The following is a 26,125-nucleotide window of genomic DNA, read 5'->3' as shown; positions in this document are numbered from 1 at the left end:
TCGAGGCTCAGGAGGGGAAGGTACAATTAGCAGGGTCCTGTGCCCTTTCAGGAGAGACTGCAATCTGGGAAAAGACTAGGTAGGGAAAGAAGAGGGAGAGAGGCACTGATTCCTGCAGCGCCTAGAGTAATACAAAAGTTGTTGGGGGCAGGGGGGAGGGGTCCTTCCCAGGTACTGTTGACAGCAGGATGGTCCAGGTTCACATGGGGTAAAATAAGGAAGAGGCGAGAGAAGGTGGGGGTAAGTTAATTCAAGTAAAAAAAAACAAAACAAAAAAAAAAAACAAAAAAAAAACAAGAGCAAGAAGAAGAAGGGTGGCAGGAATGTGGCTGGGCCTGAGAACCAAGCCCCTTCCTACTCCCTCAGGAGCCCTCCAGAGTCTCCCACTCCCCCCTGCTGTTGCACAGTCACACTGAGGTCTCAGACTGCAGCCTCATGACAAACTTGTGCGACTTGGGATCCACAAATTCCTCGGAGAGTTTGAAGAATGGGACCTTCTTAGTGCTGACCACCAGGCTGAAGTCCTGGCGTTTTAAGAGGAAAACGATGCCATCCTTAAGCCCGTTGGTCACCGGCTCCTCGCTCACCAGTGTCCACTGTTTGGCCAGCCAGCGTTCCTTGTGGTACTGGATGGTAGGTCCAGCCGCCAAGTATCGCTCCAAGAAGGCCTGAAGAGAAAAGAAGGGGCTGAATAAAAATCTCTGTCGCCTACGCACTATCCTTCATCCCCTGGGGCATAGTTTCCAAAGACAACAAGGACGTCCCTGAGCTCACTCTATGCATATGAACTAGAACTTCAGAATGTTACAGCAGGAAGGGGCCTGAGATCATCTGCTTCAGACCCTCATTTTATAAATGAGGAAGCTGGAGTGCTCAAGGGGATGTGGCTCATCAGGTAGGACTGAACTCGGCTCCCCTGACCCCCATCTGCTGCTCTTCTCCCTGCACCAGGCTGTGACCTGGGTAAGCCCTCCCTCATTCTTCCTTCCTTCCCACACAGCTTATATGATTAATGCCAAGCAGGTTTTGTTTTTTTGCACCAGGAGGGAGCCAGAGGTGTCAAGGTTAAAGTGCAACATCTTTAGTTACCTGCTCACCAAGGGTGGCTCAGGGAAAGCAATTCTTGGAAGCTGGCAATAGAGTTAAGGGTGGGCAATGGCTCAAAATGACACAAAGCCAAGACCAGCTAGTGGAGGCGAAGAGGGTAATGGGGGTAAAGGTGGGCCTTTGGATCTGGTAATTCCAGAGCCCTCATAGAGATAAGAACTAAGTCTCAGCCATCCCCAAAAATGGTCCTGAGGACTCCCTTCTCCTCATCCACCTAAAGACTTCACCCCACACAGATGGGGCAGGTGGAATAGGAATGAGAGAGAACATTATAAAGAGGAGGTGATGAGGAGAGAGAAATGAGGTGAACAGTGAGGAAAGTAGTGAGAGAATCAGGGAAAATGAATGTGGGAAAGAAGAGGAGCTGGGGAAGGAGGAAGGATGCTGGCAGCAGGGCAGGCCTACCTTGGGCGTCATGTCATGCGTGATGCAGAATTCGAGGTGCTGCAGGATGCTCTCCATGGTGTGGTAGGGTTGCTGCTTGGTGGTCCGAAGGTACTTCTGCATGGCACGGGCCATGGATGCGAAGATGGCTTGGGCTGCCTCCCGGGGGTCCATCACTTCCCTGGGGTTCTTCTGCTCCTCTTCCTGCAGCCGCTTAATGTGAGTGAAGGCCTCTTCCACTGCCACTACAAGCCTAGGGGACAGGAGGGGACTGGGCCAGATGCCCACCTCTCTTTCCACCACCCCACCCCTCTCCCCTAGCTCCAACACTCCAGCTGCCTGAATGAGGTCAGGCCTTTGTGCTCACCCAAAGCAATACAAAGCCAGGGGCAATCGTGCCTTTCTCCCACTGGGAACAGTAAACAGTCAGAGTTCATTGGGCCCAACCCAGGGATTCAGAGGGCAAACCTAGTGTCAAACCCCAGAGAGACAACTGGGAACTGTGCTATAGGAAAGACAAAGCATTCCATCCAACTTTAAGGAAAACCTTCTTAAATAAGACCCCCAAATCATATTTCACTGGGTCAACAATTAATAGATATGACTACATCAAAAAGACAGATTTCTATTCAACCATGATCGCATGGGCAACATTAACTGACATCTGATGGAGCTGGGGAAAATATACACATCTAAAACCAACAAGGGATTCATATCTAGAACATGCAAAGAATTTGCTACAATTTCTATCAAGAAGAAAAAGGCAGGAAGCCTAGAGAAAAAAGGGCAAAGGAGGTGAACAGAAAATTCACAAGAGGACTGAAAGGCTAAAGAATATACGAAGTAGTTACTGGCCAGCAATTAGAGAGATGCAAATGAAAATGTTAGTAAAATACTACTTTTCCATCAAAATGGAAAAAAGAAAGAAGTAACTATAAACCAAATATTGGATAGGATGTTGGGAGTATTCCACGAACTACCGTGCAGCAAAAAGATGCAACAAACTAGATGTACAGGCAACTTGGATGAATCTCAAAAACTCAGTGTTAAGGAGGAAGCAGGAAAAAGAAGTCCATTTACATTAAAAGCATACAGATGGCCGGGCGCGGTGGCTCATGACTGTGATCCCAGCACTTTGGGGTCAGGAGTTCGAGACCAGCCTGGCCAACATGGCGAAACCCCATCTCTACTAAAAATACAAAAATTAGATGGGCATGGTGGCGCACATCTGTAATCCCAGCTACTGGTGAGGCTAAGGCAGGAGAATTACTTGAACCCAGGAGGCGGAGGTTGCAGTGAGTCGAGATCACGCCACTGCACTCCAGCCTGAGCGACAGAGCAAGACTTCGTCTCAAAAAAAAAAAAAAAAAAGCATACAGACACACACACCAACACCAACAAAGATCACTACACTAACACTAACTTTGCACAAGGATACATATGGGTTTTAAGGAAATCAAACACACTCAACTGGATGCCTCAAATGTGGGGCTGGAGTGAAAGCGGGAACTGGAGGAAAAGAGAAAACAGAACAAAGAACCATGAAAAACCCTATAATGACAATATGGTAGAAGCTGAAAAGAGCCATTAATCCAATTATCTGCACTTCAAGTCCAAAAACCAAAGTAAAAGCCCCCTGGCCTAAGAGCAGGACCAGCCTGAAGTGACAGGACAAAGAAAGAAAGTGAGGCCTGTTATGCAGAAACCCAGGAACCCAGGAACTTGAGTCATTTCAGATGGGACTCTGGGTATGTAGGTGTGGATCTGTGTATGTCTATCATTTCTTTCTTTATTCTCTTGCTTCCCCTACATTTCTCAGTAAATTCCCTTTGAAAAGATCCTTTTATCTCAGGTAAACAAAGGAAAAAGTTTGCTCCTGGTTACAAGCAAGGTAACGGGGAAAGGAAAGAGTCCTCTATGTGCCAAAAATGGTGGTGGCAGCACAGGAGACTGGATGACCCTGGTCAGGGCAGAAGGAAACCATCACTGGTTTCCTTCCCATGAGGGCCATTTCCAAGACGATTAGAGATAGGTTGGAATGCCACAGAAATGGCGTTGGTGATCTTTGTTCTACTACAGGGGATGCCAGCCTCATATAAGAACAAAGTAAGGGCTACCTCTTGCCCTTGAAACCTGGAGATGGTGTGGGAGATGGGGCGGAGGGCAGGTGTGTAGTCAAGTCCCAAGGCACTCTGCTCCTCCCTCAGGGAACTCCCGACAGACCAAGATGGAACCCGGCAGAGTAGGCACCAAGTAAGATTCTTCAGAGTTGACTAAATTCACGTAATAATATGAATAGGAAAAGGGAGAAGCGAGGATGGCATTTAAGAATTTACCAAAATATAGGCACTAAAACCTCATTTTTTGAAGGCAACAAAAGCACCATCTGGTGAGTCCCCTCAAGATCTACTGGTAGGCGGGCTAGTCTAGCCTGAGTCCGTGCTGTTGCAGGTAAAGCTCACATCCCTTTATTGGGTCCCTACCCCACTGTGGCAGGCAGAATTCAAAGATACCCTCCACTTCTACCAGACTCCCATCCCCTCATTAGACAACAATCTTGGTACATTTCGCAGATGTAATTAATGTGCCAAGTCAGTGGCCTTAAAAGAAGACTGTCCTGTTGGGCCTGATCTAATCACATGAGCTCTTTAAAAATCAGAGTTGGGCTGGGCGTGGTGGCTCACACCTGTAATCACAGCACTTTGGGTGGCTGAGGCAGGTGGATCATGAGGTCAGGAGTTCAAGACCAGCCTGGCCAGCATAGTGAAAGCCCATCTCTACTAAAAATACCAAAAAAAAAAAAAAAAAAAAAAAAAAATCAGAGTTATCTCCAGCTGGTGGCAGAAGTTAGAGACCTGTTTCTGCTGGGAAAAAAAGTGCACTGCCATCTTGTAAACTGCCTATGGGGCTATGTGACAAGGAACTGAATTCTCCCCGTAATAATGAGCTTGAAAGAGAAAGCATAGGCTCAGATGAGAGTCCTCTTGATTTCAGCCTGTGAGGCCTGAGCACAGCCTCCAGCCAGCCTACACCTGACCCACGGAACTGGGAGATAATAAATGTGTGCTGTTTCACAGCTGCTAAGTTTATGGTAATCTGTTAGGGCAGCAATGGAAAACAAACACACCCCCCACTCATGTCATCATTGCTCTATATTTCCAGCAGTTATAGAAGTTCCTTGGTCTTCCTCTCCCCATTCACCCAACGAGCACCTCCCCTCCTCTTCTCCCCCAGGGACCCACCTGGCCCTCCTCTTGCGCACCCTTCGCTCATGCTCAGCCTCCTCATAGTAGTACTCATTGTGACTGTTGTCCCGCCTCCGAGCTGCCGCTGCGATCACAGCCCGAGACTGGCCAGTGGAGTTGTTGGTGCTGTTTTCTGCACAAGAACAGGATAGAGGAGATGGTCACATCAGAGTGTGGCCTCTCTTCCCACTCCAGGAGCTCTGGAGACAGCAGCCTGACATGTCCAGAAGAAGCTGTTCCCACCACCCAGCAATACCTCCTAATCCCAACCCTCCTGGCCACCTCTGGGAGGGGCCACAGGAAAGCAAAAAGGAAGGCACTGGAAAGCGCAGGAGTCCTGCAGGTGTTCCTCCCCAGTGCAGGGGGTTCTGCAGCTCCAAGAGCTGAAGGGCTTAGACCAGGGCTGATGAGAGATACTGAGGAGCCAGATACTGAGGAGCCCTTACGCCATAGCATAAAGGGACAGCAAGTAGGATGAGCAGCTCAGCCACCTGGAGTCAAGGGAAGTGACTGAACAGAAGCGGATGGAACATAGGCTAAGGAAAGGAAAAAGCAAGGGACGAAGGGTAAGAGAGAGGCGGGAACTTGGAGTCCTGCTTGGGAAGAGACAGGGAAGGGCAGAGGAGCAGGGCTGCTCACCCTCTCCGAGGGAATACACCTTGAAGCCAGACACTTTCTTGGCCAGGACGGACTTGGGCAGGTTGAGGAGGGCAGGGTTGTAGACAGGGAAGTCATGGTAATACTTCTCCAGGATCCACACTGCCACGCGCTGGATGCTGTGGGGGAGACGGCAGGAGGGAGCGGAGAAGGGACAGACAAGGGGCACAGGGGAAGGGACACATTAGGGCAGGTTGGCAGGGCAGGAGAGGACACAGGACAGGGACAAGCTGCTTCCAAGAAGCCCGACTCTGGGCCTGAGGTCTACTTACCAGGCTCCCAAGCCTTCCCCAGGGCTGGGCCTTCCAGTCCCTCCCCGCCATGCCAAAGCCCAGCAGAGAAAGGGCATTGGGCCTGGGTCCCCAGTCAAAGATCACCTCATCCCCATCCGGCATTCCCCCAAGATTCTCTACAGGACCAAGGATGTGCCACTGATACTCTGTGTGGCCTCGAGGGGTAGCTTGTTTACTGGCAGCTGAGGAACTCTCCTCCTTATCTCTTTCTCTGGGGATCCCTCCTCTGGCCAGGTCACTTCACAGGCCACTGAGTGCTCACAAGAAGCTGTGCCTCCCAGAAAGAGTGGGGATTCCACTAGAGAGGGGATTCCAAAAAGCCCCTGTTTGTGCACCCCCCCCCAATATTTCTTCCCTTTGGTTCATCCCCCTCTAATATTCCCTACCTCTAAATGCCTGTTCATTCCCAATTCATAACTCCCAACTGATCTTGCCCCACAACGTGTACATGAACTTGCCCATCAAGCAGCAAACATTGGTGAAAACCTACTTGGTGCAAAGTACTCAACTGCCTCCCACGTAGCCCTCCAAGCCCATCACCTCCAGCCCACCATCACACCCTCCCACCCTAGCAGTCACTCCACATCCTCCCATGCCCTTTCCCTCCCAACCCTTCTCCAGCCGTGGGCTAGTACCTGAGATGGCCAACGTTGTAGAAGCGGCTGGCGCCGTCGGTGGAGCGCACGACCTTGAGCGTGAACTGAGGCTGGAGCTGGCGCAGCTCCAGCAGGACCACGGCCAGGTAGTGTACGAAAAGAAGGGCGTCCACCAGCGACACGGCGAACTGCACCACGCCCTGGTAGCTGCGCTCCCGAGCATCCAGGATGCGCACACCATAGAAGAGCCAGTAGGAGACCACGAGCAGGAAAACCAGCACCATGAGTAGGGCGCGCAGCACAAAGACGCGGGGCAGCGAGGCCTTGGGCCGGCGGAAGAACAGAGCCCAGCTGCCCAGCAGCAGGATGAGCAGCTTGAAGGCCACAGAGATGAAGAGGCCCTCGCAGGCCGTCCCGCAAGGCTCCAGCTCCTCCCGCCACAGCAGTGGGGGCAGCAGCAGGAAGGCCAGCGGCGTGAGGAAAGACAGCAGCGCCAGGGTGGCCCCTGCCGCCACACCCAGGTGACGGGAGCAGTCCAGAGGGACACTGTCCTCCATGTCCTTGGCGATGCGCGTGAGGTCATCGTGGGAGATGCTGTGCTCTGAGGTGCCCGTTACTACTGTCGTCGTTTCCCCCCAGTTGTCATCCTACAGGCAGAAGGGGGCCAGCCACACAATAAGGAGGAAAGGGTAAGAAGAGGAAGAGGAGATGAACAGGAGAAAGGGTGAGGGGAGAGGAGGCAGAGAGGAACACATGGGAAAGGAGAAGGCAGAAAGAAGAGAGGGTAATCAACAAATACGCAACCATCAAAGTATTTACTGAGCTCCACTGTGTGTCCAAGTCTGGCCTCTGCAGATGGCCAAGTCCAAGACCCGAGCCCTCGGGGAGCTGGACACTGGTCAGTGAGAGAGGAAAAAACCACACATGCGGCAATGACCCTCAGAGCAGACAGCACAGGACAAATACTGAAGGAGCTGCTCAGGCAGTGACTGGGATCCGAGGGCAAACTCGCCAAGCAAAGCAGGCAGGTGGGACCTGAGCTGATCCTTGGGGGAGGGGAGCTCCCAGGAAGATGTTCCCAATCCCAGATGCACACATTAGAACACTTAATGGAGGTCGGAAAATAATACTAATTACTGGGGAATACGATCTGCTTGTGAACCTTTTCAAAAAAAAAAAAAAAACTCCCCAGATGATTGTAGTGGTCATCCAAGATTGAGAATCGCTGAACTAAATGATCTCTAAGGGCTGGATGGCTACTCAAAATGTGATCTGTGGACCAGCAGTGTGGACATCACCTGGGAGCTGGTTAGAAAGGCGGAACCTCAGGCCCACCGCACGTTTACTGAACCAGAATCTGCATTTTAACAAGATCCACATGAATCACTCAAACATTAACATTAATTCTGGAAGTCCTGCTGAACACAGTGGCTCATGCCTGTAATCCCAGCACTTTGGGAGGCCAAGGTGGGCGGATGACCTGAGGTCAGGAGTTTGAGACCAGGCTGACCAACATGGAGAAACCCTGTCTCTACTAAAAATTTAAAAAAAAAAAAAAAAATTAGCCGGGCATGGTGGCACGTGCCTGTGGCTACTCGGGAGGCTGATGTGGGAGAATCGCTTGAACCCAGGAAGCGGAGGTTGCAGTGAGCCAAGATCGCACCATTGCACTCCAGCCTGGGCAACAAGAGCGAAACTCCATCTCAAAAAAAAAAAAAAAAAAAATTATGGAAGTCCTATCTAAGTTCTTTCCAGCATGCCATGATTTCAGCAGAAGCTAGAGGAGGAGCCTCCAGGGCAGGAATGGCATGAACTGAGGCACCCAAGGGCTATGAGAGCAGAGGATCCATGTGCAGAAGCACAGCAAGGTGCAACCAGGAAGGTGAGGCAGAGAACAGCCAGGCGGGGCTTGTGCAGGCCATGCTGCAGTGCTGGGCTAGGCAACAAGCACCTATTATCCAGGCATGGAGAGCCACTGAAGGTTTCCAACTAAGGGAGTAACCTGACCAAAGCAGCACAGAGAAGAAGAGAAGACTCCAGGGGTAAAGGGGTGAAGGTGTGAAGGACACTGTGCAGACTCAAGGCCACCCTGGGTCTCTGGGTCTCTGGTCTGCAAGGCCACCTCTGCTGGGCCATCTAAATGCCTATCCCTAGAGGCAAGAAGGTGGCCAGGATGAGGTCCCCAGGTGCCCCTCTAAGTGTGGTCTGCTCAAGCTGTTTCTCTGCAGTGGCTGGAGGTCATCCCACAGAGGAGTCCCAAGACCACCAGCCACCTTCAGCACCCACAGCCTTCACTCCTGAGACAGCCTGGGGATATGGAATCACATCCTGACACTTAGAAGTTTCAGATTACAGGATGAAGGCAGCCGGACAGCACCAGTGATTAGGGAGGCTGAGGAACCTCCTCTCCACAGGATGGGGAACGAGTCTGATGTGAAGATAGAAAGCGGATGCACTGACTGCTTTCAGCTCAAGGCCCTGGGTCTGTTCCCTGCCCTCTGACCCCCAGACATACTGCCCACCCCCTCCAAGGACCAATGGCTTGGGATCTCCTCCCCAACAGCAGGAGAGCTGGTCGTGCCTCAGGGTCACTTCAAGAACTCAGGAGACCAGGCCCCAGGGAGAAGGGATTGGCAGAGAGGGAAAAAGAACATTTCCTTCAGGTATTGACCTGCTCCCAAGGCCCAGGAATTCCCAATGTCAGTCACAAGGATTTCTTCTGAGGAAAAAGGAGCTGGGAATCTCCAGCCCCCCGAGATGCTCCCAAGAGGAATGAGTCTTGGGCAACCTCAGTGTTACCTCGAATCCTGCCTCTGCCCTATTCCAGGACTGTGTTCTGTCCACTGTCCTCCCTACCAGGTGAGCACAGCGGGCAACAGAGGTTAGAATAGAAAACCTGCTCCCCCCTGTCCTGGAGAACTCTCTCCGGGGGTCTCTGCTCCATCCCTCAGCCTCACTTCTTCTCCCTCAGGCTTTCTTCATCTACTCTTCCCATACTCCTTTCCCAAGACCTAGGTGACGCCATTCTACAGGCTGACACCAGAGGGCACAGAGCACCCACACCTTGAGGCTCCAGGAAAACTCAGCTTTGCTCACACACACCCCAGGCCCAGCCACCACCACCGCCCTCCTGCTCCAGACTCCCAGCGGGCCTGACCGGCTGGCAGCAGCTGCAGAGGAGCTGGGCAATTCCCATCACACAGCCCAGGTCACCCCCCCACGCCTCTGGAGATAAGGAAGGAGAGGCTGCTGCTTCCAGAGGGATCTCTATACTGAAATTCCTGAAGGTCCTACCTTAAGATACTGAGCCAACCTAAGTATAACACAAGACACACTCCCCAATCTGGCAGCTGTCTGAGACCAGGTTTCCAAGCCCTCCCCCAGTCTGTGGAGCCTCCAGCCCCTGAGGAGCAGTCTGAAAATGCCCAGTCTGGGCCACCACATCCCCGGTGCTCACCCGCTCATCCCCTCGTGTGGACTCATTGTCCAGCAGGGGCTCCCCGGGAGCCTGGATTGTCACCGACTTGTCCCCTCGGCTCCCATCTCGACTCTTAGAGCGGTGTCGGTCCCGGCGGTCCCTGCGGCAGGAAGCCAGAAGAGGCACAGAAAGTCCAGCAGTGGACCAGGGTCTTCTCGGCAGCCACTCTATCCCACCACCCCTGCACGTGCCCACCTCTTAACAGCCCCCAACCCTCCCTCCGCCACACGTCACCCCACATGCCTGCCCACCTGTGCTTGCGGGAGCTGCGGGAGTGGCCCGACTTGTAGGAATAGCCCGAGTACTGGGACTCGGTGTCCATGGCGTCTGAACGCCGCGCCTTATAGCGCTCCAGGGCCGCAGGCTGGGGCCTCTTGGGGGGCCCCACAGCCACCTCCTTCAGCACCGGCTTCTTCAGGCCAAGAGGCACCTTCAGGAAGTCAACTGTCACCCTGAGGGACTCTATTTTGCTGGACGGGTGGGCTTGTCTCAGAGAAAATCCAGCGACGCTCCTGGTGAGAGGAAGAAGCTGGTTAGAGGCGGCTTGAGCTCTCTATGGGGTCAGAGCAGAGGAAGACCATCCACACACAATAGCCACAGAAGGCTCAAATGAGCCCAGCCATGGCCTGAGAATATCTCCACCCAGGTTCCTGCTGTCCACTGGGCCCAGTTCCTCCTACCCTCCTCTAGAAAGAGCCCTGCCAGGCTGTGCCACGGACTCAGGCCTGGGGGAAGATGGCTAGCAAAGGCTCCCAGGGCAGGAAGGCTCACCCAGAATGACCTAACCACAAGCCCTCTGAAAGGGAGGAGCAGGGCATTGCTTCCCTATTCTCAGCCAGGAAAACTGAGGCATGAAGAGGGCAGGTTCTGGCCAAGCCAACAGGCTGAGCCAATGGACACCTCAGAGAGCAGAAAGGAGCTGGCTTCTGTCCAGGGGCTACCCCAGGCATCTCCTCCACATGCTACACCTCCTCCCCTCACTCATACTTTCTGAGTGTGCCCACAGCGGGCTGCTTCCCTTGGTACCATCTCCCCAGCATCTACTTCAAACACACCCAGGGTTACTGGTAAGATCAGGTGTGGCAGCTTCGTATGCACACCCCCAGGTGAGGGTGAGGGGTGGAAACTATGGATAATATGGTGGGGGTGGGAGGAGAAGACAAGTTTCTACTTGCCTAAAGTTCTGAAATAGGCAAGGCACAAGTTTATCTGCCTACTTATAGGCTTATCTTTCAACCATACTTCACCTTCTGATTCTGCAGAGGAGGATGACCTCTCCTCTCTCTAATCCCTACCCAAATCCTGCTCATTCTTCAGAGCCCAGCCCCACCCCCTCATAGGAGCCCCCACATACTCTAGCACCCAATGTTATCTTCCCTGCTGACCCTGACTCCCCTAACAGTCATCATCATCCACTGAGCACTTACTTCCTATCTTCAGTCATTGACGCATCAAATCTTGTTTGAGCACCTTCTATGAACATGTATTCTGCTAGGTGTAAAGTAGTATAACAAACCCTGAGTTTACAGTCTAGCAGGGAAGAGGGCACACCAAACAAGTAAGCAGATAAGTATAAATGACCGATTGCAGGTCGTTTATACTTATGGATGGAAGGGCGGAACAGGAAACTATGAGAGACACCACATGGGGCAAGGGCTACTTTAAACTTAGCGGTTCTAGAAAGTCTGAAAAAAATGACATCTCAGCACAGGCCTGAAGAAGAAACAGGAATTAACCAAGCAAAGGAGCAGAGGAATCACATGTGTGAAGGCCAAAGGCAGGAAAGAGTTTGTTGTATTTAAAGAACCAACAAAGGCCAGTGGGGCCAGAGTTGAGGAAGAGAGTGGGCGGCAGAAGGTGGCACTGCAGAGACTGCCAGGCACCAGGTGAAGAGCATGAACTTTATTTTATTCTAAGGCCACAGGAAAACTTCGAAGGATTTTAGCTATGCAGATATGGATTGAAAAGAGGGAAAAGTAGAAACAGGGAGATCAGTAAGGAGGTGACTGCAGTAGTACAGGCTTGCTAAGGGTAGAACCACAGAAGAGTGAGTAACCGTCAAATCAACAGGACCTAATGAGCGGGACAGGAGTGTCAAGAATCCCCAGCCTGAGCAAGTGAGCAGATGGTAGCACCATCAGTAGGGTAGGGAAGACTGGGGAGGAAGCAGCCTTGTGAGGGAAGACAATTAGTTCAGCTTCTAGCCTGCTAAGTTAGTGGCCATGAGACAGTAGGCAGCCAGGTATCAGAGGAGCCAGACTTGGAGGACAGTCCGAGCTGGAGGTACTGAGGGTGTGAAAAGCTATGGGGATAGATGGAATCACCTAGGGAGAGGACTACATAAGGACATAAAGGACCCCGACATGTACACATGTCTAGAGGAAAAGCAGCAAATGGGATGAGAAGGCCAGACAAGGAGGGGAGCCAGAAGAGTGGGGTCTCAAGGCAGCCAGAAATTTAAGAGTGTTTTGAGGTGGCAATTAAGTCAACCAGGTCAAATGCTGCTGAGAGGCTGATTATGTTAAAAACTAAAATGGGGCCAGGCGGGGTGGCTCACACCTTAATCCTAGTGCTTTAGGAGGCCGAGGTGGGTGGATCATGAGGTCAGGAGTTCAAGACCAGCCTGGCCAAGATGGTGAAACCCCATCTGTACTAAAACTATAAAAATTAGCTAGGCGTGGTGGCAGGCGCCTGTAATCCCAGCTACTCGGGAGGCTGAGGCAGAGAATTGCTTGAACCTGGGAGGCGGGAGTTGCAGTGAGCCGAGATCATGCCACTACACGCCAGCCTGGGCGACAGAACGAGACTCTGTCTCAAAAAAAAAAAAAAAGACTAAAATGGATAAATGGATTTGCTGTGTATAGTTACCTTTACTCCGACTACTCTAAACCATCAGTAATTTGAGAATAAACAATATGATTGATACATATTTATATCAATCTCCCCTCCCATGGGCGCAGAGCAAGGAACTGATACCAACCTAGTAAATGAACATAGTCATGCCTCGCTTAACCACAGGGATACTTTCTGAGAAATGTGTCATTAGGCAGCTGCATCCTGGGAACATCAGAGAACGTACCTACACAAACCTTGTGTTTTTGTAGTATAGCCTACTACACACATAGGCCTTATGGTATAGTCTATTGCTCCCAGGCTACAAACCTGTGCAGCATGTTACTGTACTGAACACTGTAGCCAACTGTAACACAATGGTATGTACTTGTGTATCTAAACATAGAAAAAGTACAGTAAAAATACAATAGTATAATTTTATGGGACCACCATCATATATGTAGTCCATCGTTGACCAAAACATCCATGACTGTACACCTCTCTGGCTCTCAGGAAAACTATAATGACTGTAGGGAGATGAATGTGAAATCTATTCATTCATCCTCTTAACAGAGCTCTATAGACGCAATCCTCCATAGGATTAGTTATATTTGTCAGTATCCCCATGTCAAAGCATGTGTGTGATAAGGACACACTTACAGGACAGAGACATAATACCTTAACCCAACCTTAAGACTTTCCAAAAACCTTTGCAGCAAAAATGACCCTTATTTATCCACTTACCTGAAAAATATATGTTGGGCTCATCTACCCACTCTCCTGAGGACCCATTCTACTGGCCTATCCCTCCATATAGTTTAGACATCTCACCTGCATTTCTCTTGTGGTTCCAGCCTATTCTTTCTAGTCTTCCTCATAAAAACTGAATTTTGCCAGGAGGCTCAAAGATAATAAGTGGGTCACAGAGTGACATGGGGGTAGAAAAGGGGGTGGAGAAGTAAACAACTGCCATGGACTAGAGTCCAGACACACACACTAGACCCCAGGCTGTCCATCTCCTCATCCTCCTGTATACCCACCATCTGCCAAAGCCAACAGCCAGAAGAGCCAGGGATGTGCACTCAAAGATCTGAGTTTAAAACCTAACTCTTCCACTGACTAGCTGTGTGACCATGTGCAAGTTACTTAACATCTCTGTGCCTGTAGCCTGGTAAGCTCATTAGTAAAATAGGGAAGATAATGATGCCTTTTTCATGGGGTAGCCGTAAGGATCACGAGGGTGAAAGAAGTGCTTTTATAAATGGCTCAGCTAGTAATTAGTTAAGCAATTAACAAGTTTTAGCTCCAGGATCACTCATACTCCAATCCCCAGACACTTCCTCTGAGACTAGAGAAAGAGGTGGTATAAATAAATCCTGCTGTTAGTACAACTAAATAAAGAAGTCACACACACACACACACACACACCAACCAGAACCACCACTTCAAACACACCCAGGAGGTAAACTGATGCCATTGCATTTCCCCTCCAGATAAATTTCAAACCAGACAAGGATGCCAGTCCCCTCCCATCCTTTTGTTCTGAGCTGCCCAGCCTAGTGCCCCCTATCTTCCTCCCCTGCTACTTACTAAAGACTCAACATGAATCCTGCTCCCCTGGCCTGCCAACCCAAGTCAGGGAGCCCAAAAAGCACCAAAACACGCTTCTCTCCTCCCTACCAAACACAGGCACCAAAAATGAACCCGACTTCTGAGACCCTTGCCTGCTGTGTCTTCAAGTACCCCAGGGAACTAATCCAAGCACTGCTGCTGGGGGGCCTGGGAGGAGGGAGGGGAGGGGAGTAAAGAGAAGGGCAGAAGTTCCCCTTATTTAATCAGTCTCAGGAATCAGGGGTTTGGAGGGTCTCCCGGGTGGGCAGCGTTCCCAGGGAAGAGATGGGGGGAGGGGATCACTGGATGAGATCAACAAGTGGAAATGTCAAAAGGGATGACGAGACGGGGAGGGAAGTCCGGACTCGGTGGAGAACAGGGAGCTGCCCTAGTCTGGGGAAGGGGGAGGCTGTAGAAAAGGAATGTGCCCCACTGCCTTTCACCTTGCCTCCCACTTCCCAAGACACAAACACACACACTCAGTCCCCTGCTCAAACCAACCATGGATTATCTGGGGTTAAAAAGAGGCCAGGGAGGAGAGAGGGAGAGAAGAGAGAGCCTGTTACAAAAAGGAGACCCTTCTCCCCTCCAAAGGCCTTTCAGAAATAAAATTAATGGAATGTGCCTCAGTATCATCCCAAGGGGATTGGGGGGAGCTCGGCGGGGGGGAATGTGGGGGCTTTTGTCCCGGCTGCCCAGCTTCTCCCACATTGATCACCATGGCAACAAAAGCCCCCTGTTGCCTAGGTGATGGCAGCCGGGTCCTGGAACCCATACCCAGCATCCAAAGGGAGGGAGGTTATAGAGGTGGGGGCGATAGGGACAGAGGAGGAGAGAATGGGGTTTCTCCTCTGGCGGCCCCAGCTTTTGTCTGAGCTCTGGGATCAGGTTTCTTCAGGAAACAATTGGAGGCCTCTGGAAAAAATACACTCAGAACCTGGCAACAGGAAGAGGGAGCAGGGCCCTAGAGTAGTGTGTATGTGGGTGTGTGTGGGTGTGGGGGTCTGTGTGTGTATAAGGGAGGTGGGTGTTGGCCAAAACACAGACCAGGGCGGACCAACCCTTTCCCATTTCCCACTCAAAGGAGGCAGCTTAAGTGGGCAAGGCGTTGAACACAAACGCCAGCACCCCCATGCGTGGCGCGTGCTGAGGACCGATGACCAGACGCAGGCAGCTGCAGGCGCCACCTCCTGCCACTGCTCTAGCCCGGGCCCACCCCGCAGCCCAGTCCCAGCTACTTTAGGCCTGGGGTGGGGTAATGAGACAGAGCATAGATGAAGATGGGGCTGGGAGAAAGAGCTGTGGAAACCAGGGTGATTCTCGTGAAGAAAAGGGGGGCGGGGACAGAGCACAAACATGCACCTAAAAAGGGCACCTATTTTTCCTCATCACCAAGGACAGGGCTGGAAGCACCTAGCCAGCCGAGCTGCAGAGGGTGCTTGGGTTTGATTTTTAAAAGACTTCCAGCCAGGTGGGAAGACGATGGGAAAGGGGACAAGAAGCCTCAAGTTCTCCTCAGACAGGAGCAGAGATCTCTGATAGGACCATTTTCCTCTCCACAGTCAGGGACTAAAGAAGGGTGGTTCTGCCTGAACACAGGGAAATGGGCGTGATTACTGCTTCAGACCCTGCCTGAAGAGTCCTCTGTGGGCCCCTGCCCACTAAAGGTCTCCGATTCCTACACAGGGGCCTGGGTCTTCCTGCATATGCCCTGCACCCCTTTCCCACTGCAGCCCATGGGCAGGGGTATACATGTGGGCACCCCCTAGCTGCCTGGCTCCCTAATCATCACCAACCGTAGTGCCAAGGACCAAGGATATCAATATAAGTTCCACTCAAAGTGCTGGATGCCCACCTTCAGCCGTGGAGATGGCAGGAACTAAGCTGAGAGTCCAACCTCCCAACTCACGATCCCAGGAGCTAGCTCTCTGTGCAGTCAGGCACCTCACCAACGCCTAAGGCCAGTGCAAGGCACAGCAGAGACTCGAGATACAGCTGCCCCACTTCACAGCCTTGCTTGGTTTTCCTCCTTGTCACACTCCTCCCCTGAGTTTCACAGATGTGCTTAACCCAGGCAGAGCTGTCAGGCCCTGGTAGGGGGCTGAAGTTGATGGGTGTGGGTTGAAAATGCAGATACCCAACATGGCTTCCACAGAGGAGAGGAAGGTACCCGAACCTCTGACTATGCCCACATCACTCCCTGACACCCCTTGCCTTTTCCCTTTCCCCTTCAGGAGGACACAGCTGGCTGAATCACCCTCTTCTCAACAGTTTCCAGCACCAAGCTGAAAGGGGCCTCTCTCTGGGACCCAGAGAGAGAAGGTGACTACTTCTCTCTCTGGGTGCCACTACTCCCTCATGGCCACTACTTCTACAGCAGCCCATTTCCGGCCTCCTCTGATTGTTGGAAAATCGTACTAACACTGACTTTGAGGGGTGCTCTCTTGGAGTGAGACCAGGTTTCTCCATGAGACTGCTCTGGACGCTGCTTCCTTGAGTAGACACAACTGCAAGAGAGCCACGACAGGAGAGGATTTGCTGACTCCATTCTGCCCCCTCTTCTCACCAGGGACAAAGAAACAGAGACTAGACAGGCCTCAGCTAAGACAGCCAGAACCAAAGAGCCTCTATCCCCAAAAGGGGTGGTTCCTGCACCCATCCTTCTACCACTTCTAAGAACCGTGATGTTCCTTCATCCCCACCCAGCCTTGGGCCGTGGGCAAGCCACCCATCCGGAGATGCTAGGCTTTGCTATCACCAAAACGACTAAGGTACAGCGTAGGCAAGGAACAGCTCCAGTCCTGGACCACAAATAGGGTGGAGATTTTGTCCCGACCCGCATTCCTAAACCCTGAAAAAGGCTGTCCGTGGATGACAGTGCTGCCCAGGAGGCCAGAGAGAACAGCTGGATCTTGGTGGGCTGAGGGGTGGGAAGGGCAGAGCAGGGAGCCCAGGAACTGGCACCAGGTGCCCCACCCCCGCCCTGTTAACCAGGCATTCTCCCAGGACAGCCCCAGACATGAGCTCACCATCCTCATAGCCCCAGGGTGGGGGCAGGATCCTTCTCCTCACTGGGCTGAGTGGCAGAGGAGGGGTGGGATCCTGGCCGTGCTTGGGTCATCCAGGCATCTAGGCTTCCAGAGCAGCTTCTCACCAGCAGACCGCAGTGCAGGGTGCACCACAGGAGAAGGGCCCACAGACTAGGCTCTTGGCCAGGATACCTGAGCTTGCATTCTAATTCAAAAGCAGTTGGGGAAGCCAGAGCCAAGCCCCTCTCCACCTGCTTCCTTAATTTCCCTCAGTCTAAGGCCGGGGGTGAGGCTGGGGACCTCTAAATCCACAGAACACACCGAAACACCTGCCCCCCACACACATACACCCACACTCTGTTGCCCCTCTGAAACCTGGACTCACTCCTGCCTGCTCCACCCAGCTCCACCCACCCTCGCTAGGCAGGTTCTGTAAAGACCTGCTCTGCTGTGTCTCCAGCACCCCCACCCCCATCCCAGCTCCCAGAGGTACCTGCCCCCCAACACAGCACACAAAAGCACACACGTGTGTACATACATGTCCCATAGCACCCCATGCCCTAGCCTTCCCCAGACCCATTCCCAGTCAGTCTTGCAGAGAACACTGGGGGTGGAAAGGCTGCAGGAGAAAAGGTGAGTAATCCCCCTGGCATCTGTCCCAGGTGGGGGCCGGTGAGAAGACGGGACACTAAGCTGGTGGGAAGGTAACCAGGGCTTCTGGATTCTCCATTTAATTTTTACCAATGGGCAGGCGCCACAATTTCCACCACCAGGATTTGAGCTGCTTCCTCCCTTGACCTAGGCAGAGAACTGGCCCCTACCTGCCCACCAGGTGAGCTGTGGAAGAACCAAGAAGGAAAACAGGCAGCTTGAGGTGTCTTCAGGGAGAGGGTGGACAATGGGAGGTGGGTGAGCTGTGCTGACCCATAAGCCAGCTTCCTGTGCACTCCAAAAACAAATGCCCCCTCTTCATAGCCTGCTGCTCAAGGTAGGCCGCAACTGTCCCTGGCCCCAAAAGACCTTCAAAACCTACTCACCCAGCCCCTGCCCTGGGGTGCAAAGACGTAAAAAGCAGCTAGTTGGGAAGGGGAAGTTAGCCAACCTTGGGCTTGCTGTGGATGGGGGGAGTTGAGCTGTGAGGATGGAGTGCGGGGGAAGAACACATGGGGACGCTTTCAGGAAAGGCTGAATTGTAGGAAGGCAGTAGAGTGTGAGATCCAGTGTGACTGGGGGTGAGGGTGGCAGAGCTGGGTATCCCCATCCTGAGAACCTCCTGTTGCCTCAGCCCAGAGCCTTGGATCTGGCAACTTGGCTAGTTCTTATCTAGAAAACCAGAGACAGCTGAAAGGCCCAAGTACCAGCCAGCCTCCACCATCTTGACTACCCCCCTACCTAAGATTCTCACTCTTTGCTGAAAATTCTCATCTCCCCCATCCCTTATATCTACCATCTCCATTCCTGAAGTAAAGCAGGTGACAAAATGCATGTTTTGTTCACAGTCTGTTGTTTTTTAAGTGACTGCATTCACACCTCGGGCTCAGCACCTGTTCCTATCTAAACCCTACTTGCCCTAAAAATCCAGACCCCCTAGGCCAGGCGCAGTGGCTCATCCCAGCACTTTGGGAGGCGGAGGCAGGTAGATCACCTGAGCTCAGGAGTTCGAGACCAGCCTGACAAACATGGTGAAATCCCACCTCTACTAAAAATACAAAATTAGCTGGGCATGGTGGCACATGCCTGTAATCCCAGCTACTTGGGAGGCTGAGGCAGGAGAATCACTTGAACCAGGGAGGCAGAGGTTGTAGTGAGCCGAGATCATACCATTGCACTACAGCCTAGGCAACGAGCTCTGTCTCAAAAAAATAAATAAATAAATAACAGAACCCCCTCCCCAGACCCACAAACAAACACACCCTCTGTCTCTGACCAGGCTGAGGGAGCCAAGAACACTCTGGTGAAAACAGGGGTCTGAAGGACATTGTTAGGGGCTGTGAAAAAACCCTATAGACAATAAGGACCAGGCTCCTCCCAATCACAAACAAGATCCCATGGGCCATGGTGGCCAGAACCTACAGTCACTCCCTTCCCTCAACCACTCTGCAAAATCATGGCCCAGCAAGGAGAGGTTTCTGCAGAAATGCCAGCCCCACCTCAGGTTTATGACACCAAGGTGCTCCTCCTGGAGACGAGATCGTTCTCTGACTCCCACCCTCAAGGGTAGGCTTCTCTGCTCCTCAGACTGACAGTGGACTCATGTTTGCTTTTCAGAAAACGGGGGAATTACTCAAGTGCAAGATTAAAGGCAATAATGAGCAATCAGACCTAACTGGAATGACAGTCGGGGAAGGTGAAGAAACTTTGGGAAAAAGGAAGAGCACTGACGTCAGACCTGGCAGAGTCTTTTACGAGCTGTGTAATCTCAGGTGAGTCGCTCCTCTTTTCCAAACCTCAGTTTCCTTATCTATAAAATGGGAATAAGAGTGCCTACTTCAGAAGGTTAAGAGTTTTCAGCAAAATAATGCATACAGAATATTACAGATTCTGGCACACAATAGATGCTTTAAAAAATGTTAGTTCCCACCTTTTCTCCTTTAGTGGGTCCACAGCCAATCCCCTCCACTGCCTGCTCCCATAACCTCACTGTAAGGAGAAACACCCCAGAATAAGATGGAACCACCTTTAGGTGCAGCGTTGGCCCTGTTCTAAATTAGACCATATCCAGGTACTGCCTGAGAGAGCAACCAAAATGCCTCTTCCTCCTCTCTGCTTCTTTCTTCAGCAGCCCTTGCATCCCCCAACTTTCTTCCTCTCCTTCCTCCTTCCTCACTTACAGTAAGGCAGACCTGGGTTCCAATCACCTCCCACTCTCCTCTAGGCTCTATGCCCAGCTGTGTGTGGAGTGGCAGGGGAAGGGGGTCCCAAGCCTCCCACCCTAGCCAGCCCCCAGCTTCTTCCCACTCTCCCCTCTCCCTGCCCCACCCTGATTACTTACTAGGATATCCTCAGCTCTGCTGATTCCAAGCCTGCTTCTCCTAAACCAGTTCCCAGCTGTTATGTCTGTAATTACCAACCTTGCCAGGGGCATCTGACAAAGCACAGCAAAACTTCATTTCCAAAGGGCCCCACCATAAAGGGCCTCTGCCTCCTATTCTGTACCAAGCAAGGTAGAGACAAGGAAAGCAAAAATTCTCCCTGGCCTACCACAGTTCTAGCCAGATCACAACAGAGAAGGTGAGAGAGGGCTGCCCAAGCCACATCACCAAGAGACAGGATAAAGAAGGGGAGGGCCGCCGTAGGCTAGAGTGTGAGTAGGACTTACTCCCAGGCTTTCCTTCACCTCTGCTGACAAAATCTCATCATGCACAGGGTTACCCATCTTTGGAAGGTAAAAGGGGAAATTTCAGGTCAATTCAGAGAGAGGGGAAGCTGATGCCAAGTGAACAGGGAGATGGCTCCCCACAAGGATGAGGGTTGATGCATACAGTTTCCTGCCCAGGAAAGAGGAGGAAAGAGCAAGTTTTAAAAGTCCCATCCCTAGCCCAGAGCCTAAGAAGAGGCAATAATACCCTAGCCTCTCTTCTCCCTTAATACCTCCAACTCTACCAACCCCATAGGACAAGCAGGAAAGGGATGATAACTTTGTTTTCTAGACAGAGAAACTGAGGCCAAATCCCTACTTCATACTTCAAGGTGCAGGACTACCAAACACCCTGTGTGCCTTCTTGCTCACACTGAGCCTCCACCAGCAGTGCCCTCCTCAGACCCTTCCTGTTGGCCTAACTCATTCTTTAACCAGCTAAAGTCTATCCACACAAGGGAATAATATTCAGCTATAAAAGGGAATGAAGTACTAATACATGCTGCATGCTACCATGTGAATTAACCTGGAAAACATTATGCTAAGCGAAGGAAGCCAGATTCAAAAGGTCACGCATTCTATCATTCCATGTGTATGAAATATCCAGAATAGGTACATCCATAGAGACAGGATGCAAATTGGTGGCTGCCAGGGGCTGGGGTAAGGGGAAATGGGGACAACTGCATAATGGGTATGGGTTTTCTTTCAGGATGGTGCAAATGTTTGGGGACTAGACAGAGGTGGTTGTTGCACAGCACTGTGAATGTACTAAATGCCACTATTCACTTTAAAGTGGTTTATTTCCTATTATGTGAATTTCACCTTAATTTTTTTTTAATCCAGCTAAGGGGGCATCTCCTCCAGGAACCTTCCCTGGCACCTCACCCCAGGGCCAAGCACTCTTCCTCTATGCTCCAGTGGCCTCCTGAACACACATCCACACAGCACTCACTGGGCTGCAGTGAATCAACATGTTTTCGCATGTCTCCCCTGGGAAACATCTTATTAGCCCCTCCATCCCCTGTGCTTCACACAGCGCCTGGCAGATAGGAGAGAGTGCCTAATGTGGCCGGACAGAGGAAGATCAGAACCAAAGCCTATTTCTCCTGTCCCGACCCCGACCTCTCTCCCTTAACGATGATGATCCCTCAGAATCCAAACCATCCAGCTAACATTTACTATGTGCCAGGAACTGTGCAACGTGCTTTCTCTATTATTTCAGTTAATCCTCATAACCCTAAGAAGTAGGGCCTATTATTAATTCCAATTTACAGGTGAGGCTTCAAAAAGTTACCAGTTTTGTCTGATGTCACAGAATTAGAAAGTGGCAAAGCCAGAATTTAAAAGCAAACCAGGGAAGAAAGCCACTTGGCAGGGGACCAGGGATTCCTTGTGGAAGGGCTCAGTCTAGGCTTGGAGGATGTGCCTTAAGACACCTAAGAGGCTGGGGAAGGGGGTTTATTACTTGCCGAGATCACACCACTGTTAAGTACTAATTCCAACCAACTCTGACTCCTTTCTCTGGCCTCACAATGTGAGGAACACTTGAGGGAAGGAGAAGACTGGAATCTCTAAAACTCAGAGGGGATCAGATCTCTTCCTTTTCCCTGCCAAAGCTTCTGTTAGCCAAGTTCCCTCCCCATTAACTGGAAGGACCTGGAAACCAGATGAGCAGATAAAAGACTGTCCTGCTCTAGGGCCAGGGAAGGGGGGATATTTCCTCAGACCTAAAAGGATCAGGAGAAGAGGCAAACACACCAGAGAGGCCTGCCCCGGAAGAATTAGAGGAAGTAGAAGTCAGGAGCAAGACAATGGGTGAGGAGGGGCCAACGTGGCCACCGACTCCCAATCTGGAAGTACTTTCAGAAATGGCATTTCCTATTATCTGACCACAATTCCTCCTCTTTGGAAGAGCCCACACCAGTATAATATATCATGCATGTGATGAGTGTATACAGAGCAAACAAGGTACCCCAGAGGGCCAGGGCACACCATCTTAGATGCAAGTGCCTTGCTAGCCCTGGGAGCCCTAACTGTCAGACAGGTGTTGGGTTTGGGGCAATGATCCATTTAAAAAAAAAAAAAAAGGCTTTTCCTACTCTGCCCCGTTCCTCATTCAAACATTTTGTAACTCCCACTACTCTTATCTCCAGGCCTTAGGGAGGGTAGGGAGCCCTGAGGACTAAAGAGAGAACATTCCAATTGCACATGCCCATTAGAGACTCTAACATTCCAATTGCAATTGCCCAGAGACCCTAATGGGCATGTGCAATCTCACCTCAGCTCTTAAAACTGGGTGCCGCAACCCAGCCACTGGCAGCAAAAAGAAAACTGCTAGAGTGTACAATGGAGGAAGGCTATCCTTAAGAAGGAGGTGAGCAACCCCTTCCCTATACCCCAAAAGAAAAAGGATGAGAGAGGACAGGGAGAGAAGGGAGCTGTAGCTTCTTGGTGGAAAGAGACATTCACTTCCTGGATAGTCACCGACTTCCCACCACACTATCATGACGATGAGTATGGCAGTATAGCCTGCAATGGGTGCCTGGCCCTTTCCCCACACACAGTCAGTCCCTGGCCCCACACCCACAGCTCCATCTCAATCATGCTTCACACCAGGGAAAAGGGAAACTATGTGATAAACCACACAGACTCACTTGCAAAAACTCCTGAAGAAACACCCTATGCCACCTTCTCTACCCCATGGGCAGGGAACCCAAGTTGTTCCCTACCAGGTCTCACCCTCCAGACATGCTTCCTCCTCTTGTTTCCATCCCGCACCAAAATCCCAAGACTCCTCAGGAACTTTAAGATCTTAGAGTTAGGGCAGAGTTAGAAGGCTCTGAAGCAACAAACTCTGAGACGGCTTTCCAAGAGAACTGTGGCCTGAGGCTTTTAACTAAGGCTGGGAATAGAAGAATGTAGCCTCTCCAAGCACTGGAACCCAGCCTATGATGATGGGGGAGGAAGTTCCTCTTATTCTTCTCCCTGACCCTGCCAATCTTCCAAATTCCTCTAGGACTACAACCAGACCCCTTGTTCCCTATTCCCCACAACACACGCCCTCTTCCAGAAAAACCCATCCCCCAAAAACAGGCACTTCATTAGACAACCCATTCCCTCCCACCCATAGGTCTCAGATACTTAAGGTACTACCCCTAAATCCAGGCGAGGCCATCCACGAAGTCTCAAAATCCTGCAGACAGCCTTCCTTTCCGGACTTTTGCCAGGAAAATCTGCCTGCAGAGACAAGAGGTACCCCTTACACACACTCAGAAACATACATACCAGCTAAGGCAGGCAAACACACTGATACCCATCAACACAGGTTACACACAAGAGAACACAGATTCACTCACACTTCTTCCCAGTACACAGGTGCACACGCACCTATCCACATACACTCCATTCTGCTCTTATACCACCCACCTTCCTTGGTACCTACACACCTCTTTCCCGTGAAGCCCTCTCCCAATACACACACATAGACATACACGCCTTCCCCTAAGTATACATATAAACATATATCCAAACACACAGCAGATGCGTGGTCAGCCGCTCCTTGGGTGCACACACAGTCAAGCACAGAAAAACACCTACACATCCAAACCAGGGGCCCACCTGCAGGAACATGCAGCACGTCAAGGCATGCACACACACCAAAACAAAGAATCATGCACACGGATCCTCCACCAACCCTTCAAAACTCACTAACGCAGAGCCCACAGTCCCCTAAATGGGTAAATATGAGTGGGGAGAGGGATGCCAGCGTCTGTTCCCTCGGCCCGTATACACAGTCTACCGCTTCCAGCCCCATCCTCTGGCTGTACACACACCCTATCTACTCTGCCCAGCCCGCCCCACAGACTCCACTCTAAACCCTTAATGCATAGCTGCCTCCGTCCCTCCCCACGCTCCTGAGGGGTGTGTGCACCCCAAAACACCCTTGGCTTCCAATACCTCCAGACTCCGATCCTTCCACGCCTCTCCCCCCACCTCCAACACAAGCTCCCAGTCTCCGGCTTCAACCGGCTCCCCTGGGATCATTAAGGCCCCCGCCCGGGCCCAGGAAAGTCCCCGGCTCTCCAGGCCTGGGCTCCGCCCCCTCCCCCACGAGCCCCTTCTCCTCCCCAAAGTTGGGGGGGGTACTCCGCTGTGCCGTGGGGAAGCGCACCGGAAGGGGGTTGCCCGGAGCCCAGCCCCCCTTCCCCCATAAGCCACCCCGCTCGCTCTGGGGTCGGGCACCCCCTGGCCCCTTGCATGATTTTCCTCCTTTTCCGTTTCTTTTTTTCTCTTTCTTTCTTTTTCTTTTTCTTTTTTTTTTTTTTTTTTTTTTCAAACTTTGCCCGCGCCCCCGCGGCCCGGCACTCACCCGCCGCTGCGAACTGCCGGGTGGGCTCAGCGGGCGCCCCGCTCGGCCCGTCGCCTTTGTATCCGCAGCGCTTCGGGTCGCTCCGAACTCGGCGCTACCGGACAGGCAGCGCGGGCGATGGGGGTGTTGAGACGGGGGTTCTTGAGTCTGGTCACCCCCTGCTCCGTCCCAGACCTCTGCCTCTTCCCCCTCAAGGCCCCGGGGGCTGGGGGCCAGGGGGGAATAGGGGGCGCTCAGGCTCCCATGGCGGGACCAAGGATCAAGGAATCAAGGATCAGGAATCAGATCGGGAGCCGGCGGCGGAGGGGGGAGGGGGCGGAGGGGGAGGGGATGAGGGTGGGGGGGTGCAGGGGGCGGGGGAGCGCGAGCTCCCGGGTGCCGCCTCCCGGCTGTTCCCGCAGCCGCCGCCCCTCCTACCGCCACATCCATTGTCTGCGGCCCCGCTCTTCCCGGAGTCGCCGCTCCCCCAGCCCTGCGCCTTCAGATGCCCGGCGGCCCTCAGCGATCCTGGGAATCCGCGGTGGGGCTGACACACGGGTCCCGAACGGTGGGCTGGAGAATGCCTCGATTCTTGGCCTTGGCCCAGCCCGCAGTCCCTCCTGGGACTGTCTTCCTCGACCCCTCCTGTCGGAGACGGAACCCCCAGATCCCCGGGGCTGGGCATATTCTCTTTAGGGCCACGGACCCGGCTGCACAAAATCCAATGGAATCTGGGACGTGGGAAGACTGAATTTTTTTCCCCCTAGGGGTGCGAGAAGGGAGGGTCATCCCTGATTTTAATTAGTGGCGAGAGACGCACGCCTCTTCCCATGCATACGGGGATTTCCCTGACACCATCACCACCATATCCCCTCCTTCCAAAAATAATTTAATTACTTGGAGTTCTAGCTGCGAGCAGCGACCGCCCCAGTCAGTCTGGGACGCTCCCTCATTAACACGTTTTTCCTCCCCTCTGGTTTGAGTGTTGGGATTAATTACAAAGGGAACCCTGCCCTGGGGAAGAAGGGGAGGAGGAGACGACGCGGGCGCCTGGGAGTTTGGATGGCGGAGGAGAGGGGGCCTTCTCCCAGGAAACCTCCAAGAGGAAAAAGGCCTTGGCCTGTTGGGTCCCCAACCCCAAGCAGGCAGACTGTGCATCCCAGGAGTTTCAGATACTTTAGAGTTGA

The 26,125-nt window shown here is 52.1% G+C and overlaps 1 protein-coding gene across 4 annotated transcripts; it reads right to left on the bottom strand.

Moving 5' to 3' along the window:
- Nucleotides 1-163: 163 nt before the first annotated feature.
- Nucleotides 164-25,371, bottom strand: VANGL2 (VANGL planar cell polarity protein 2). Of its 4 annotated transcripts, none has more exons than XM_050757803.1 (9): nucleotides 24,960-25,371; nucleotides 23,744-23,827; nucleotides 10,012-10,272; nucleotides 9,740-9,860; nucleotides 6,322-6,929; nucleotides 5,376-5,512; nucleotides 4,734-4,869; nucleotides 1,513-1,744; nucleotides 164-668 (listed from the first exon to the last, which is right to left on the bottom strand). In XM_050757803.1, the coding sequence occupies exons 3-9, from the start codon at nucleotides 10,080-10,082 to the stop codon at nucleotides 408-410; spliced, it is 1,566 nt and encodes a 521-aa protein (XP_050613760.1). In that variant the 5' UTR covers nucleotides 10,083-10,272; nucleotides 23,744-23,827; nucleotides 24,960-25,371; the 3' UTR covers nucleotides 164-407. The 4 variants fall into 4 exon arrangements, with proteins under 4 accessions (XP_050613760.1, XP_050613749.1, XP_050613730.1 ...); XM_050757792.1 differs by lacking the exon at nucleotides 24,960-25,371 and adding an exon at nucleotides 24,548-24,632; XM_050757773.1 differs by lacking the exon at nucleotides 23,744-23,827.
- Between the last annotated feature and the right edge of the window lie 754 nt (nucleotides 25,372-26,125).

This window comes from Macaca thibetana, chromosome 1 (assembly GCF_024542745.1).
Source record: "Macaca thibetana thibetana isolate TM-01 chromosome 1, ASM2454274v1, whole genome shotgun sequence".
NCBI classification, from domain to species: domain Eukaryota; kingdom Metazoa; phylum Chordata; class Mammalia; order Primates; family Cercopithecidae; genus Macaca; species Macaca thibetana.
Note: the sequence above shows the minus strand (reverse complement) of the source record. Positions and strands in the feature narration are given on the sequence as shown.

Bases quoted from the DNA above. Each gene is read 5' to 3' on its own strand.
- VANGL2 (XM_050757803.1), bottom strand. From the start codon at position 10,082: ATGGACACCGAGTCCCAGTACTCGGGCTATTCCTACAAGTCGGGCCAC. The intron at 6,930-9,739 runs GTGAGCACCGGG...TTCTGCCTGTAG, and splicing joins CCACACGAGGGGATGAGCGG to GATGACAACTGGGGGGAAAC. The intron at 1,745-4,733 runs GTGGGTCCCTGG...CCTGTCCCCTAG, and splicing joins GTGCGCAAGAGGAGGGCCAG to GCTTGTAGTGGCAGTGGAAG.